The sequence below is a fragment of the Dryobates pubescens genome, chromosome 12 (genome assembly GCF_014839835.1).
Source record: "Dryobates pubescens isolate bDryPub1 chromosome 12, bDryPub1.pri, whole genome shotgun sequence".
NCBI lineage: Eukaryota > Metazoa > Chordata > Aves > Piciformes > Picidae > Dryobates > Dryobates pubescens.
This window is the reverse complement of record NC_071623.1, coordinates 8608960-8625014: the sequence shown is the minus strand read 5'-3', so window position 1 is coordinate 8625014 and position 16055 is coordinate 8608960. Positions and strand designations below refer to the sequence as shown.

The 16055-nt window shown below is 42.1% G+C and overlaps 1 protein-coding gene across 1 annotated transcript in view; it reads right to left on the bottom strand.

Annotated features, from left to right (window-relative positions):
* Positions 1–16055, bottom strand: part of POLA1 (DNA polymerase alpha 1, catalytic subunit) — a 230972-nt gene that overhangs the window by 186080 nt on the left and 28837 nt on the right. Inside the window, exons 15-22 of the mRNA XM_054165862.1 lie at positions 13130–13287; positions 10528–10612; positions 9483–9544; positions 8743–8832; positions 6235–6351; positions 4777–4952; positions 2896–3025; positions 1846–1965 (exon numbers count right to left, since the gene is read on the bottom strand). Coding sequence (XP_054021837.1) covers positions 1846–1965; positions 2896–3025; positions 4777–4952; positions 6235–6351; positions 8743–8832; positions 9483–9544; positions 10528–10612; positions 13130–13287 — 938 coding nt within the window. The remainder of the gene's footprint in view (positions 1–1845; positions 1966–2895; positions 3026–4776; positions 4953–6234; positions 6352–8742; positions 8833–9482; positions 9545–10527; positions 10613–13129; positions 13288–16055) is intronic.

The window sequence follows — 16055 nt, the reverse complement described above, 5'->3', positions numbered from 1 at the left end:
TTGGAAATGCAATGGCTGGCCTTTAATGAAATAAATAAAAATCATGGCTGACTCAGAGTATTTTGATATTTGTTTCACTGAAGTCAGAATTTTTCTCCCAATTATAGAATCACAAAATCACTAAGGCTAAAAAAGACTTTTAAGATTACTGAGTCCAACCATAACCCAACTACCATGACCACTAAACCATATCCTGAAGCATCACATTTACAGCTTCCTGAACACCTCCAGGGATGGTGACTCCACCACCTCCCTGGGCAGCCTGGTCCAACCCCTCACCACTCTCTCACTAAAGAAGTTTTTCCTAATGTCCAACCTAAACCTCCCTTGGCACAACTTCAATCCATTGCCTCTCGTCCTGTCACTGCTTCGGTGGAGGAAGAGACCAACATCAGCTTCACTCCAACTTCCTTTCAGGGAGCTGTAGAGAGCAATAAGATCTCCCCTCAGCCTTCTCTTCTCCAAACTAAACAACCCCAGCTCCATCAGCAGATCCTTGTAGGACACCTTCCAAACCCCCCCACCAGCCTCATTGCTCTTTTTTGGACATGCTCCAGGACCTCAAAGTCTCTCCTATCCTGTGGCACCCAGAACTGAACACAGTACTCAAGCTGTGGCCAAGTCCCGAGGCACCATCACTTCACTACTCCTCCTGGACACACCAGTTTTGATGCAGGCCAGGATACCATTGGCCTTTTTGGCCACCTGGGCACACTGCTAGGTCATGTTCAGCCAGCTGTTCATCAGCACCCCCAGATCCTTTTCCACCAGGCTGCTTTCCAGCCACTCTGCCCCAAGCCTGTAGCATTGCTTGGGGTTCCTGTGACTGAAGTGCAGAATCCGGCCCTTGGCCTAGTTAAACCTCATCCCTTTGGCCTCAGCCCATTGATTTAACCTGTCCAGATTTCTCTGCAGAGCCTTCCTACACTCAAGCAGACCCAATACTCCTGCTCAATTTAGTATTGTCTGCAAACTTGCTGATGGTGTCCTCGACCTCCTCATCCAAACCATTAATAAAGATATTAAACAGAACTGCCCCCAGTACCCCCAGTTCCAAGTTGTCCAATGCTGTTCTGAAACATTTAAAATTCCCTTCCTGCTTTGATGCAACAATCAACCAACTGAACTTATTGCTTTGGAATTTGCTAATGAACTTACTTAAAACTAACAAGCAAAATACAATGAAATATAAGTACATTCTCAAATCTTAATTTACTAATGAAAATATAAATTATTCAACAAGTATATTCACATTGGTATTATCTAAAGGATTTATTTTTCTGATACCCCCTGGATGTATTTTAAAGGTTGTTTAGATGTGGTGCTTAGAAATATGGTTCAATGGTGACCTTTGTAGAGTAGGATTAATGGTTGGGCCTGATGATCTCAAAGATCTTTTCCAACCTGAATGATTCTATGATTCTAAGTCACCTGCCTTACAAATTGTGCATGAAATACTGTTCATCACTAAAATAATTGTACAGCAAATCTGCATCTATAAAGCATCACAGATGATCTTGTTCCTTACTGTTTCCCTACACAGTTAAGTACTTAGATTATTTCAGTTTTAAACTAAAAGAGCAACTTGAGTTTCCATAGATCTGTCATACAATGGAAAAGCTGTCACACTGTCCCTTTAAAGCACACATTCCTCCAATATCAACTAAAACCAAGAAATAAAAAAATGCAGAATTAAGCATAAGCTGTAGCAATAAGTTGAATCTAAAACTTGCTATGTTCGGGTTTCCTCTCTCACAGAACAGTGAGAAGCAAAAGTAGATGAATGTGGGGTCTGGGGTTTTTTTCCTTACTAAAAATTCTTGGAAAGAGAGAAACTGGACCCACCAGCTTATGCAGAGGCTTTTTAAACACTGGTTTGTCTGGCACTATGTAGTCTTTTTCATGAAATGCATGAAGCAGCAAGAATTCATTACGTTCCGCTCGTCCACCCATCATCGTCCTCGACTACAGAGAGGGGCAAAAAGAAAAGGAATTCAAAGCAAGGCACAGAAAATACTGACAGACAGAATTAGACTAAGCAATGTCTTTCAACTATTCATAAGTTCACAGAATGAGAGGGGTTGGAAGGGCCCTCCCGAGTTCATCTAGTCCAACCCCTGCTGCCAGAGCGGGTTCACCTAGAGCAGGTTGCACAGGACAGCATCCAGGCAGGCTTTGAATGTCTCCAGAGATGGAGACTCCACCACCTCTCCACGCAGCCTGTTTCAGAGCTCACCCTTAAAGAAGTTCCTCCTCAAATTTAGATGGAACTTCTTATGTTCAAGTTTGTGCCCATTACTCCTTGTCCTGTCAGTGGGCACCACTGAAAAAAGACTGGCTCCATCCTCCTGACATCCACCCTTTAAGTTTTTATGAGCATCATCCTTCTCTTCACCAGGATAAAGAGCCCAAATTCCTTTACCCTTTCTTTGTGAGACAGATATTCTAGTCCCCTTATATCATCTTTGTAGCCCCTTTCTATACCCTCTCATGCAGTTTCTTGTCCTTCTTAAAACGAGGAGCCCAGAACTGGACACAAAACCTGGAAAGCACTGCCAAATACAACAGGGCAAATTTATACTCCTCAGGCACCTGCTTTTGGCCACTATTAGTTTCTTCAGTGGTCTTCCCCCTTAGCTCCCCTTTCACCTCACATTGCTATTATTCTGCATCATCATCAAAAGCAAAACTCAAATGTGATATTTTGATGGAAGCTTTTACATTATTACATGACTAGATCATCAAACTCACACTCACCACCAAACAAATCCAAATGTACAGCATCAAGTATCTTCAATTACTGCATACAAATTAAAGCTAGCAACTCAAAACACAGAAACCATGAAACTGTTCATCTGGGACAATGTGTTTGGGGGGTAAGTAATAAAAATGTACCATGACATTCCCTGAGATGTTTGTTATCTGAAGGGCCAGTGGCAGAACATTCAGTTCACACATGATCTGGAGAATGAACATGGCATCTGTCCAGGTGTTTTCCAGCATGAAGATTAAATGAGGAGAAACACTGCAAAAAGAAAGGAGAGATCACAGAATCATAGAATGGCTTTGGATGGAAGTGACCTTAGAGATATCTGCTCCAACCTTCCCACCATGGGCACCTCTCAACTAGACTTGACTGCTCAAGGCATCATCCAGCCTGGCTTTGAACACCTCCAGAGCACAGGCATCCACAACCTCCCTGGGCAACCACTTCCAGTCTCACCACAATCATACTGAAGAACTTCCTAAGAGCCATTCTAAACCTACTCTCCCTCAGATCCAAACCATTCCCCCTTGTCTTGTTTCTAGACACCCCTCTGAAAAGTCCCTCTCCAGGCTTCCTGTAGGATCCCTTCAGGTACTGTAATGCAGCTATGCGGTCCCCCAGGAGTTTTATCTTCTCTAGGCTGAACCTCAGCTCCCTCAGCCTGTCCTCATAGCAGAGGTGTTCCAGCCCTTGGACCACCTTTGTGGCCTTCCTCTGGACTCACACCAACAGCTCTGCAGTTCAAAGCTCTATGGTGTGAGGAACATATAGTATCTGTGGCTCGCTGACATAAAGCAAAGTTCCTTAAGTGAAAAAAACCCAAACAAAAAAAAACCAACAAAACACTCCCAAAACTCAAGCTTGCACAACTTATCATGACTCCAAAATAATGTTCTCACAAATCAGTTTGCTTTGCACATAATAAGCCACTCATCACGAGGAGCTTGAAACAACATGCAATGTTAATGTTTTCCTTTTCAAGCATCAGTATGCTAAGTCAGCACCTCCAGGACAGATGGAGAAGCCTGAGGGGAAAACTCATTGCTCTCCACTATTACATGAAAGCAAGCTGCAGTGACGAGGGGGTTGGACTCTTCTCTCTGGGTGACAGAATGAGAGGAAAGGGACTGAAATTGTCCCAGGGGATGTTTAGATTGGCTATTAGGAAAAATTTCTTTACTGAAAAGAGTGGTCAGACATTAGAACTAAAGTTACCCAAGGAAGTGGTGGAGTCACAGTCCCTGGAGGTGTTCAAGAAACATGCGGACGCAGCACTTTGCGACATGGTTTAATGGCCGTGGTGGTGTTAAGTTGCAGGGGGTTGAAATTTTCCCCCCAACATTAACTTTGCCAGACCAGCTCGATGGGAAGAAAATGAAAGCTGTATTTACAGGCAAAACTACCACCTACAATGGAATGCAATGAATATGTACAAAATATACAGTATCTACAATATTTACAGATATTTACAATTAACAAACGGCACAAGAGCCCCCCTGGTCAGAGACCAGGAGAAGCTAACAGCTTCTCCTTCTCTGTCCACCCAAACCCCCCTGGTCAAAGAAGGGGGAGAGAGAGAGAGCAGAGAAAGTTGCTGTTAGACTTAACCAAAACAATGCAGCCAAGGTCAAGCAAAAGCAAGTTAGTATGTCTCCAGAACCACGAAGCCAGAGGAGAAGAGAAGGAATTGTTTTGGTACAACCAGATTTATGGTAGATATCTCTCCAATGACATTGTTTAGAATTATCTCTATTTTCCTTTTCACACCCAATAGTGATTTATTTACATTTTACTACTTGTTTGCCCAAGATCTGTGAAAAAAATTTAAAGGCATAGCCTAAAACTACCACATAGGTTAATGGCTGGGCTGGATGATCTTAAGAGGGCTTTTCCGACCAAAACAATTCTATCACTCTATGAAATCCATTAAGTAAGCATGAAACTCTACAGTGGGAAACCAGCTCCTCTACCTTGCAGGGAAGGATGAACGCTATAAACTAGCAACACACCTGTACATATTTGGAATTTCCTCTGGGAAGATTTCCCTCCTCTCTGTTTTCAAAATCTGACGGACCAGTTCGGACAAATGGTAACTCTTGCAACGGATCAGCTCTTTAGCAGAGATTTCTACATCACAGAGCATTCGACCGCAGGCAGCGTTCCTCTCCGCAAACCCTCCTCGACCCTAAACCACATCACACGAGGAGAGAAAAATTCAAACCAAAAATGAAACAAATAAACATTAACAAAGAACATCTAGCCAAAACAGATCCTTGTAGGACTCAGCCAAGTCCCTTGATCACTGAATGCTTCTCTAAATACTCCACTAAATACCATTGATATTCAAGCTTTATTAATTAAACCTCAAAGGAATCCATGCTATCACAGAAGTGGAGATATGTTGCTATTTGTTAGGTAAAGACAGGCTGTTTAATGAAGAAACAAAGGAAACGAGACTGAAACAGCAGGGGCCACTGCTTCAGGCTAGGAATACTATCCCAAGAAAGAAAGGCTTACAGAAGATCACAGAATCACAGAGTGTTAGGGGTTGGAAGGGACCTCAAAAGATCATCCAGTCCAACAACCCTGCCAGAGCAGCACCATGTAGAATAGGTCACACAGGAATGCGTCCAGGCGGGTTTGGAATCTCTCCGGAGAAGGACACTCCACAACCTCTTTGGGCATCCTGTTCCAGTGTTTTGTCACCCTCACAGTGAAAAGCTTTTCCTGAAGTTCACATGGAACCTTCTATGCTCCAGCTTGCACCCACTGCCCCTTGTCCTAAATACTCTTTCAGTACATGTAGATATTAAGAAGCAGATACTTAACTCTCATGACTAGTTAGATCCTTACTCTTAAATTGTTATGCCTTTTAATAATCAGAATAATCCCTAAAGAACATGGGCATGGATTTTAGTTTTCCTCCAACTATAGTTTGTGTACTAACAGCAGGACAAAAAAAGTCACAGAACAAATCACACACAAGTATTCTTCTTGGTCTGCAGGAAGAATAAGAACAGGCAAGAACATAGCCACATGCAGCACTTCAACACTCCCAAGCCTCACACATTATCCTCTGAACAAATATATACTAAGAACTACAGAATTATTACCTTAGCAGCTCTCTATGTGATGATGATTCACCAGTCAATCCAAATTACATTTTCTCATTTTCCAGTTGCAGCAGACAAAGACTTACAGTAAAGTCTGTTGCAATTAATCTGTCATTACCATCATCTAGTTGAGATGTGTAAACTATATTAGCCCAACTTGAAAATTTAGTTTAGCTTATTACTATAATAGAAGTCATATAAACATCCATCACTTCTGCTCTGGGACACATGAAATTCAGTGTGACCAACAGCCAAAATACATCACCGTCATATTTACAATTTCCCAGCAAAATTAATTCATTGTTAATCACATGCAACATAAAGGGACTTAAAAGACTTGAGCAATCTTATTACCCCAAGCTTTGGCATATTGGACCTCCTCAGTCGACCTATCTTGGACCAGTGAGGGACTTTGCACACATTAATTCTTTGAAGCAGCACTTCCAGATCAAAGCCATAAATATTATGACCCTTGCAGCAGAAAAAAAATAACAAACAAAAAAAAGGTTACAACAAATGCAAATTGAAAGACTTAGTTTAACACACTCAGTATTCCTTTGCCCTTTGTGTCTTTTTCCAACTAATTGATGGCATTATCTCTCTCACAGAGAGCACTTTCTAAGGGAATGTTCATCAACAGCACTCATTAGTCTTAACACTAACTATGCTGTTCAGCAGAATACCAAAATCATCTCTGTAACTGGCTCATAGCTCACAGGATTCAGCTTTATGTTTTCATACCAGGTATTAGAATGTAAAGCTTTCTAGGAAGAAAACAATCCACAACATTCTCTATACAGATTATAAACTTAGCTGCAAGAAATTTATTGTCTTTCCATCCATCACATCTCAATACTGACATCAAAATAATGACATTTTTCCCTTTCTACAACAGGCATAGCTGTTAAATCTGGACAGAAATACACTGCAACCAATCTTTATTTATCAAAGTGCTCTGGCAATATTTGCAAAGTTTAAACAATGATGACACTGGTCTGTAACCTCAGCTGAAAGCAAAATGCTACCCTGATGAATATCATAGACTGGCTCAGGATGGAAGGGACCTTAGAGATCAATTGCGCCAACCTCCCCACCACAGGCAGGGACACCTCTCAACTAGACTTGGCTGCTCAAGGCCTCATCCATACTGCCCTTCCTTGAACACTCTCAGGGAGGAGGCATCCACACTCTCCCTGGGCAACCTGTTCCAGAGTCTCACCACCCTTGTACTGAATATGAGCCTGTGTGGACCAGCTGGTTACCAGAAACTGCAGGTTCACCATTTCAAATACATTTATACAGAGCAATGCTGTGATATAGAAGCTCCTTAAAATCAGCAGCAGCATTACAGCCACAGTAGAGGGTTCTACCTATCACACAATGTGAGGGGTTATAAGGGAAGGGACCTCCAAAGTCCAGCCCCTCCTGCCAGAGCATGATTACCTAGAGTAGGTCACACAGGAATGCATCCAGGTGGGTTTTGAACATCTCCAGAGAAAGAGACGCCACAACCTCTCTGGGCAGCCTGTTCCAGGGCTCTGGCACCCTCACAAGGAAAAAGTTTTCCTTATGCTCACATGGAACCTCCTCTGCTCCAGCTTGAACCCACTACCCCTTGTCCTATCTGCGGACATCACTGAGCAGAGCCCAGCTCTGCTCTTCACATCTTTATAAGCATGAATGAGGTCACTCCTCAGTCTCCTCTTCCTGAGGAGTTCCAGCTCCCTCAGCCTTTCCTCATCAGGGAGATGTTCATCTCCCTGTGCTGATAGAGCGTCTTTAAAAGCACTAATTAAGCCAGGTGCAAATTCAACTACACTAACACAACTCTGCTGGTTTCAGGATCAGTGCTCTCACACTCCTACTACTGGCATCTTTAAGTTTAAAACCACTGGCTGCAGCGTTTCCCCTGATTCCTTCCCATGACCACCAGGAAACTCAGCTCATAGGGTGAATACTGGAGACCATTAGGGTCTCAGGAATCTGACTGCTTCTTTCATCCTCTTCCCACCACTTAATTATTTGTATTTATCTCCAGAAGAATAACAACTTGCAGGTAACCAAGTTTAAACTGTCTTCAAAATTTCATTACAGACTGAGCATTAATTAAACATAACAAAAAGTAGTATTAGTAATGACAATCGAATATTAATAATAATAAAGCATAATGTGCATTAATATTAATAATGACAAAATCTATTATTAAACTATTGGTAATTGCACTAAAATATAAATCAATATTAGCAATGACAAAAATATTAAAATAGTGGTAGTTATGATAAAATGTAATATAAATGAATGTTAGGAATTAGAATAGAATATAATATTATATGATAGCAATTGTTATAAATCCTCAGCTGCCAATACAGTCGAAAAGGAGGTTTCTTACTACAAAACTGCTCAGATCCCATGGATTTGGATTGATTATCACCTTGATTTACAGTATAAAAACAATCTAAATGGTGACACAAATTACATGAGCATCTGAACTGAAGCAGACTCTGATGTATATACCAAAAGTTGCTGTTTTTTCTAGAAAAATCACAAGGGTTTGTGGGTGGTTTGGTTTTTTGTTTGCTCTTTCTGAGTGAAGAAGAAAAATACAACTTGTTTCAGTTACAATTGAAATCCTGCCTATTGCAGGTATTATGGGATATAGTGGGATGTATAAAATGCTGTCAGGGAAAATTCTCTATCATCTTTGTATCAAAGTATACCTGCTGTCTTATAAGCAAATTCAAGTCATAAAGCAAGTCTAAAATAAACATTAGAAACCTGTAACAGGACACAAAGGCAAAAGAACAAAGCTGACCACCTGACAGTGTGCTTTAATTTCACTCTCCCAGTCTCAGAGCTACTCACCACAACAACATCTGGGTCAATTTTGTGAATCTTCGCAAGGAAAAATCCCAGCAGTGTTCTCTCTGTGGCAGCAATTTCTATTTTAGCATTCTAAAAGGAGCAAGAGAGCACCCGATTTCAATGACCCAATAAGTTTAAAATGGAAACATCTCCTCTCCCCTACTAGCTACAGGACAATAACAAAGCACCACAGAGTTCTCCCTTTACTTCTGTAATTCAAGGCTTTTTGTTCTCACTCCCGTAGATGCAGAAAGCTTTTCTCAGAGGCTTTTTTCCCCCATTTTGCTTTTGTATGCAGGTGTCTAGTGATATTTTAAGAGCCTCCTAAGAATCAAGCACACCAGGAAAATGCTCCAGGCGCATCCTTCACTCACAGGCTTAAGATCACACAGAAACAGAGGAAAAGCAAAAAAATAGGTTATTTTATTATTCTGTCAGCTCTCCCAGCGAGTGCCCTTTAGAAAGGATGTCTTCTAAATTATGACAGACTTTACTCTCCAAGGAAAGAAGAAACAAATTCTCCCACTTTACTACAAGTACACAGTCAGGTATAATGAAAACGAATCACAATTTTAGCCTCTTTGCAAAAGATCTGAGGTTTACAGAGTGGCAAATTAATGAAAGAAAAAACCCTCCCACCATTCCTTTGAATATTTCTTCTTACACAACACACCCAAAGCAACATCAAGTTCATATTGCAAAGAGGTACTGCAGTCAGAAGGGTAACAAAATGAAATTACCTTCTTTTTAATAGCTTCTTTGAAGTCATAAGGGAAAATACAATCGCTCGGTTTGGAAACAGCTGCAATAAAAATCATATTTGCTCTTACACACCGGTTCTTAACTGCACCCTCCCTGTAAGCGTCCATCCGCAACACAGGGAGCCAAGAAAAACTAATTCTAAAAAGCTAGGCTTATGAGAATGGCTGTCTTTAAGACAACTGAGTAATTAGTAAAATGTGAAGCAATTCTAATCAGTCATATTTGAGGTTATCATTGGAGATTAAAACTAGTCCACAGCTTTCAAAGAAATTCCTCTCACAAGCACTCAGCACTCTTCAACACTTTTGACTGGGGTCTGAATCTCAGAGTTTAGCTGTTCCAAGATTATTTTTTCCTGATGAAAAGTTGCTTATAAATAACTCTGAGATTTACTTTTTTTAGTTCTGTTCAGAAGAACTGAAAAATAACTACAAAGTAAGCAGTTTAAATTAATGAATGACAAAAGTAACCCAAGAGAACATAGAATGGCTTATGTTGGAAGGGACCTTAGAGATCATCTACTCCAACCTTCCCACCACGAAGAAGTGAAACCAGTAAAAATTATAGCAAACTGTATACAGCAGGGTGGAGCACTGGAACAAGTTGCCCAGGGAGGCAGTTGAGGCCCCATCCCTGGAGATATTTAAGATCAGGTTCAACAGGGCTCCAGGCAATCTGATCTAGTTGAGGATGTCCCTGCTGCTGAGAACGTCCCTGCCCAAGCGGGGTGGACTAGATGACTTTGGGGTGTCCCTTCCAACCCAGACCATTCTATGATTCAGTGAAGTCTTCAATAAGAAGTCAATAATCAGTGAAGGTAAAAACAGAGAGAAAAGCCTGCTTGGTGTTGAAACACTGCCACTTACCTCTTTCAAGCCAATACTGCTGAAGCAGCAGAATGAGGTAAAACATCCAACCAATCAAAAACCAAAACCACAAAAGCACACACACAATCAAGAAACACAACAAAACAAAACTCCAAAAGAATTATTTTCCTACTCATAAACTGTTCCAAGTACATACCACAGAAGTGTGTCTGAAAAGGAGGCTGAGGTGGAGCCTTATCCAGAGGAAATTTCTGATGAATCAGAGCCGCAATAGCCACAACCTACACCAAAGAGATACAGCACAAACAACTTCATAAACACTACTATCCGTACCCATCTCTTCACACACACCCTATTCTGTTTTAAAGTTTCCTTTTTTTCTCTTGTTTCTACAAAAGATCTTTTTAAAATTACTTTCAATTACAAATAGTTAAAAAGAAGAAAAGTTATGAGTTGACCCCACATAAAAATAGAGCAGAACTTCATCCTAAATTATGGTCTTAGGCCTAAATTATGGTCTTAGAAGTGTGAGAGGAAAAAGAATTTATTTTTGAGAAGTCTGCTTTTATACAATTATGTTCTGAATCTGAACAGATTCCACAATTTAAAGGATTCCCTATTAAGTGCAGAGGACACGTGAGAAGCACAAGACATGCAGAGAATCCTTGCTTCCAGACGGGCTGCCCCTGAGAATGCTAAGAAGCCTGCTTGCTTTGCTGGCAGGAGGTCCTAACTCTCCAGACAGTGGTCAGAAAAGCACAACAGAAGACAAAGCAGACAGGCTTTAGAAACACTTTGGGAAGCAGAGTCTTGTTGGTACCTTGTTTATGTCTCATAACAATGACCAGAACAACAGAATTCTAGGGGTTGAAAGGGGCCTCAAAAACCCCCCTGCCAGAGCAGGAGCACCTAGAGCAAGTCACACAGGAATGCATCCAGGCAGGTTTGGAATGTCTCCAGAGAAAAACTCCACAACCTCTCTGGGCAGCCTGTTTCAGGGCTCTAGCACCCTCACAGTGAAAAGGTCCTTATATTCATGTAGAACCTCCTCTGCTCCAGTTTGCCTCAGCTGCCCCTTGTCCTATCATTGGACATCACTGAGCAGAGCCTGGCTCCATGCCCCCAACACTCTCCCTTCACAATTTTCTACCAAGAGAACTAACTCTGCTTGAAAAAAATTGCCAGCCTAGTTTTTCTTCCATTCAGTTAGCCAGAAAGAACTATTAGTGTTGTTCCTATCCTATTAGTGAATACTAAATCTCTTCCTAAGCTAGGGCAACTTATGGAAAGAAACAGGAATGCCCCTAACTAGACATTGTGCTCAGCAGTCCATAACTGAGTGGCCACTGACATCTCTTCCCCCTTCTGACAAAAAGAAAGATCTTCAAGCAGAATAATAAATCATAGTATCACAGAATCGTTAGGGTTGGAAGGGACCTCACGGATCATCTAGTGCCAACCCCCCTGCCATGGGCAGGGACCCTTTCCACCAGATCAGGTTGCTCACAGCCACATCCAGCCTGGCCTTTAAAACCTCCAGGGATGAGGCTTCTACCACCTCTACCATAAGCCCTATGTGGAGAGGCTGAGGGAGCTGGGGGTGTTTAGCCTGGAAAACAGAAGGCTCAGGAGAGACCTTACTGCTCTCTACAGCTACCTGAAGGGTGGTTGTAGCCATATGGGGGTTGGTCTGCTCTCCCAGGCAACCAACAACAGAATAAGAGGACACAGTCTCAAGCTGTGCAGGGGGAAGTTTAGGTTTGGTCTTAGAATTAAGTTCTTCACAGAAAGAGACATTGCCCATTGGAATGGGCTGCCCAGGAAGCTAGTGGGGTCAGCGTCCCTGGAGGTGTTTAAGTGACTGGATGAGGCACTTAGTGCCATGGTCTAGTTGATTAGTTAGGGTTAGGTGATCAGTTGGACTTGATGATCTTGGAGGTCTCTTCCAACCTGGTTGATTTTGTGACCACTCTGGTAACATCACCCTCATGGTGAAGAACTTCTTCCTGACATCCAATCTGAAGTTACCCACTTCTAGTTTTGCTCCATTCCTCCCAGTCCTATCACTCCCTGACACCTTCAAAAGTCCCTCACCAGCTTTCCTGTAGGCCCCCTTCAGATACTGGAAGGCCACAATAAGGTCTCCTTGCAGTCTTCTCCTCTTCAGAGTCAACATTCCCAACTCCCTCAGTCTGTCTCCATAGGAGAAAAACTCCAGCCCTCTGATCATCCTCGTGACCCTTCCAGCACATCTAGATCCTTCCTGTAATAGGGGCTCCAGAACTGGACATGGTACTCAAGTTGGGGTCTCACCAGAATGGAGTAGAGGGAGAGAATCACCTCCCTCAACCAGCTGGCTAATAGGTGCTATAAGACTTAAACCACATTCTCATTCTATTTTAGAACCAGTTTTTATCAACAGAATAATTCTATTCTTTTACCTAGACCCTATTATTAGCTTTACCAAACAAAAAAAACTCAGCAATCCATTAACAGCTGTTCTGGGACAGTCTCATTCATAACCATTATGCACATAGGATAAAATAGAAGGCTTGAAAAGATAAGTAGGATCCACTGTCACAGTATTCTTATCAAACAGGCCTCCTGAACCCAGAGTCCTCATGCTAGTGAGGCCTCAGGAAAAATGTCTTTCAAAAGCCTGCAGCATAGGAAGTTTATTCAACAGTAAATAATTTAGACATGATTTATCAGGTGACATTGTTCCAACCCTTGGACAATTTTTAATACACACCAAAGAACAAACCCAAAGCAAACCAAAATGAAATCAGATTACTTACCTCGTTCTGGTGAGTCTTTGGGTTCTGAGTAGTCTTCATACTGAGGGACATGACCACAAGAGGAGGAGGAGGAGAAAGATCTTTAACCACATTCACAAAGACAGGTTTCATGGCCACAGCCTCCACTTTACACCAGCTGACAGATTGATTTGAAGGCTCTGAGGAAACAGCAGAAACCACTTTAATTCTTCGGGGAACCTCAAGTAATGGTACTGTTGCACAGAGCATGCCCTTTAAATGTTTTGCTCTTGTGGTATAATCCAAGATCCAGACTAATCCTGTCCAATTTTTGGTAAGTCCCTGGGCCTTGACTGCCCAGTCAGAAGCCTAGTCACCCTAGGGGTTCTTTAACACCAAAAGAAGTGAGAGAATCACACACACAAAATCACACATACAGAATTATTGAGGCTGGAATAGACCTCTGAGATCATGAAGTCCAACCTATGACCTAACACCAACACACTGACCAGACCATGTCACTAAATGCCACATCCAATCTTTCCTTAAATACCTCCAGGGATGGTGATTCCACCAGCCCCCTGGGCAGTCCATTCCAGTGTCTAACTACCCTTTCTGTGAGGAAGTGCTTCCTGACATCCAACCTGAACCTCCCCTGGCACAGCTTCAGGCCATGCCCTCTCATCCTGTCACAAATTGCCTGGGAGAAGAGCCTGACCCCCACCTTACTACCCTTCAGGTAGTTGTAAAGTGTGATATGGTCCTCCCTGAATCTCCTCTTCTCCAGGCAACACAAAAAAGTACTTCAGGAAACTGTACACAGAGTCAGAGCAGAGAAAGGTATAAGCTAAGGAAGTCCAACTCCGCCTGAATTAATATACCACCTCCTAGCCCCTAATCTTGTAGTCAGTACAAAGGGAGAAGCCTTCATAAAAACTATTTTGTATTATTATTAAAAATGTAATTTCATTTAAAAAGTGAAAGGAATACTCAGAAATTTCCCTAATGCCACAGAAAAGGCAGAGTGCTAACCAAAAGAATTTTGATCAAACAAGAAGGTATGTTAGGAAGAAGTTCTTCCCCGTGAGGGTGGTGAGACACTGGAACAGGTTGCCCAGGGAGGTGGTGGAAGCCTCATCCCTGGAGGTTTTTAAGGCCAGGTTGGATGTGGCTCTGAGCAACCTGCTGTAGTGTGAGGTGTCCCTGCCCATGGCAGTGGGGTTGGAACTGGATGATCCTTGAGGTCCATTCCAACCCTAATAATTCTATGATTCTATATGACTGACTGAAATGCACCAGATTAATTAATTTAGATATTGTCCTCCAGAAACATGGTTATGGAAATAAGGAGATGAGGGATGTTGTAAGAGTTCATCCTACCCTGGTAGTATAAAGTATCTTAAAATGTGAGAGAGACCACAGAAAGCTATTTAGACAAAGTGTACAACAAAACCCACAAACTAGATAGATGGAGAAAAAAAGACATGTCCAGCACCCCATGTCATTTGAGAATCACAGAATCATTGATTGGGTTGGGTTGGAAGGGGCTTGTAAAGGCCATCTAGTCCAATTCTGTAATTCTTTATTTGCTTTAAAACAAAAAAAATGTTCATTTACAAAAGGTGCTGATGAGATAATTCACTGCTTGCCATAAGAAGGAAAAGCTGGATCTTAGGAAGAAGTTCTTAAGTACAAGGGTGGTGAGACTATGGAATAGTCTGCCCAGAGAGATTGTGGTTATCTTCTCCCTGGGGCTGTTCAAGGCCAGGCTGGATGAGGCCTTGAGTGCCCTGGTCTAGTGGAAGGTGTCCCTGCCCATAGTAGGGAGGTGAGAGTAGATGATATCTCAGGTCCCTTCCAACCTAAGCCATTCTATGATGGACTAACTTGTGATGACAGCTGTTGTAGACTTAGATATCTTACTCCCTACAAAATTATTTGACTGCTCTCTGGAAACCTACATATTTGATATTCTCTCATTATCCTAGCAATAAATGCAAACATGTAACTGATTCAATTGGCTCAGTTTATAAAACACTGCTGATCTCTCCAAAGGACACAGGCAAACAACTGCCTAACACCTTTTTATCAATCTGCAATATCTTAACAGGGCAGGGAGGTTGGAGTAGATGATCTATGAGGTCCCTTCCAACCTAAACCAGTCTATGAGCCAGAGCTCCCACCAGCACTCTATAGAGCAGCGGCTTCCAAAGAGGTGTGCACGCACCCCACAGGATGCATAACACAACACACAGGGGTGTAGGGAAAAATATTATGTCATTTATAACATACTTTTGAAAGTGTTTGTTTCACATGTCTCCCATATTTTTTAATTTCTGGGTTTGTGTTTATACTGTACATAGCATCCCAATACAGTAATATAGGTATATCATTTATAAACACTGGGGGTACATGCTCAATTTTTTGATGACAGATTGCACAGTATAACAAGTCTGAAGACACTGCTCTAGAAAAGCTCTGGTAGGGAGGTGGTGGAGTCACTTCAGGACATGGTTTAATGGCCATGGTAGTTGGGTTTACAGTTGGACTCGACCTCACAGGTCTTTGCCACCTTAATGATGCTGTGATTATCAACAGTGATGACAGTTTTTGAAGAATAACAGAATATTAGGGGTTGGAAGAGACCTCAAGAGATCATTGAATTCAACCTCCCTGCCAAACCAGGATCAGCCTAGGGCAGGCCACACAAGAATGCATCCAGGCAGGTTTTGAATGTCTCCAGAGAAGGAGACCCCACAACCTTCCTGGGCAGTCTGTTTCAGGGCTCTGTTACCCTCACTGTAAAGAAGTTTATCCTCATATTGGAACCTCAACAAGAGGTTGCAAAAGTTTGATCAAATGGTTTGAGACTTGCTTATTCTAAGCCTTCCAGGTTCTCTCTAAGACCCTCTATGGGAAATGTGGAAGGGAAGATGCACAAGAAAGCAAAAACCTTGACAAACACCAC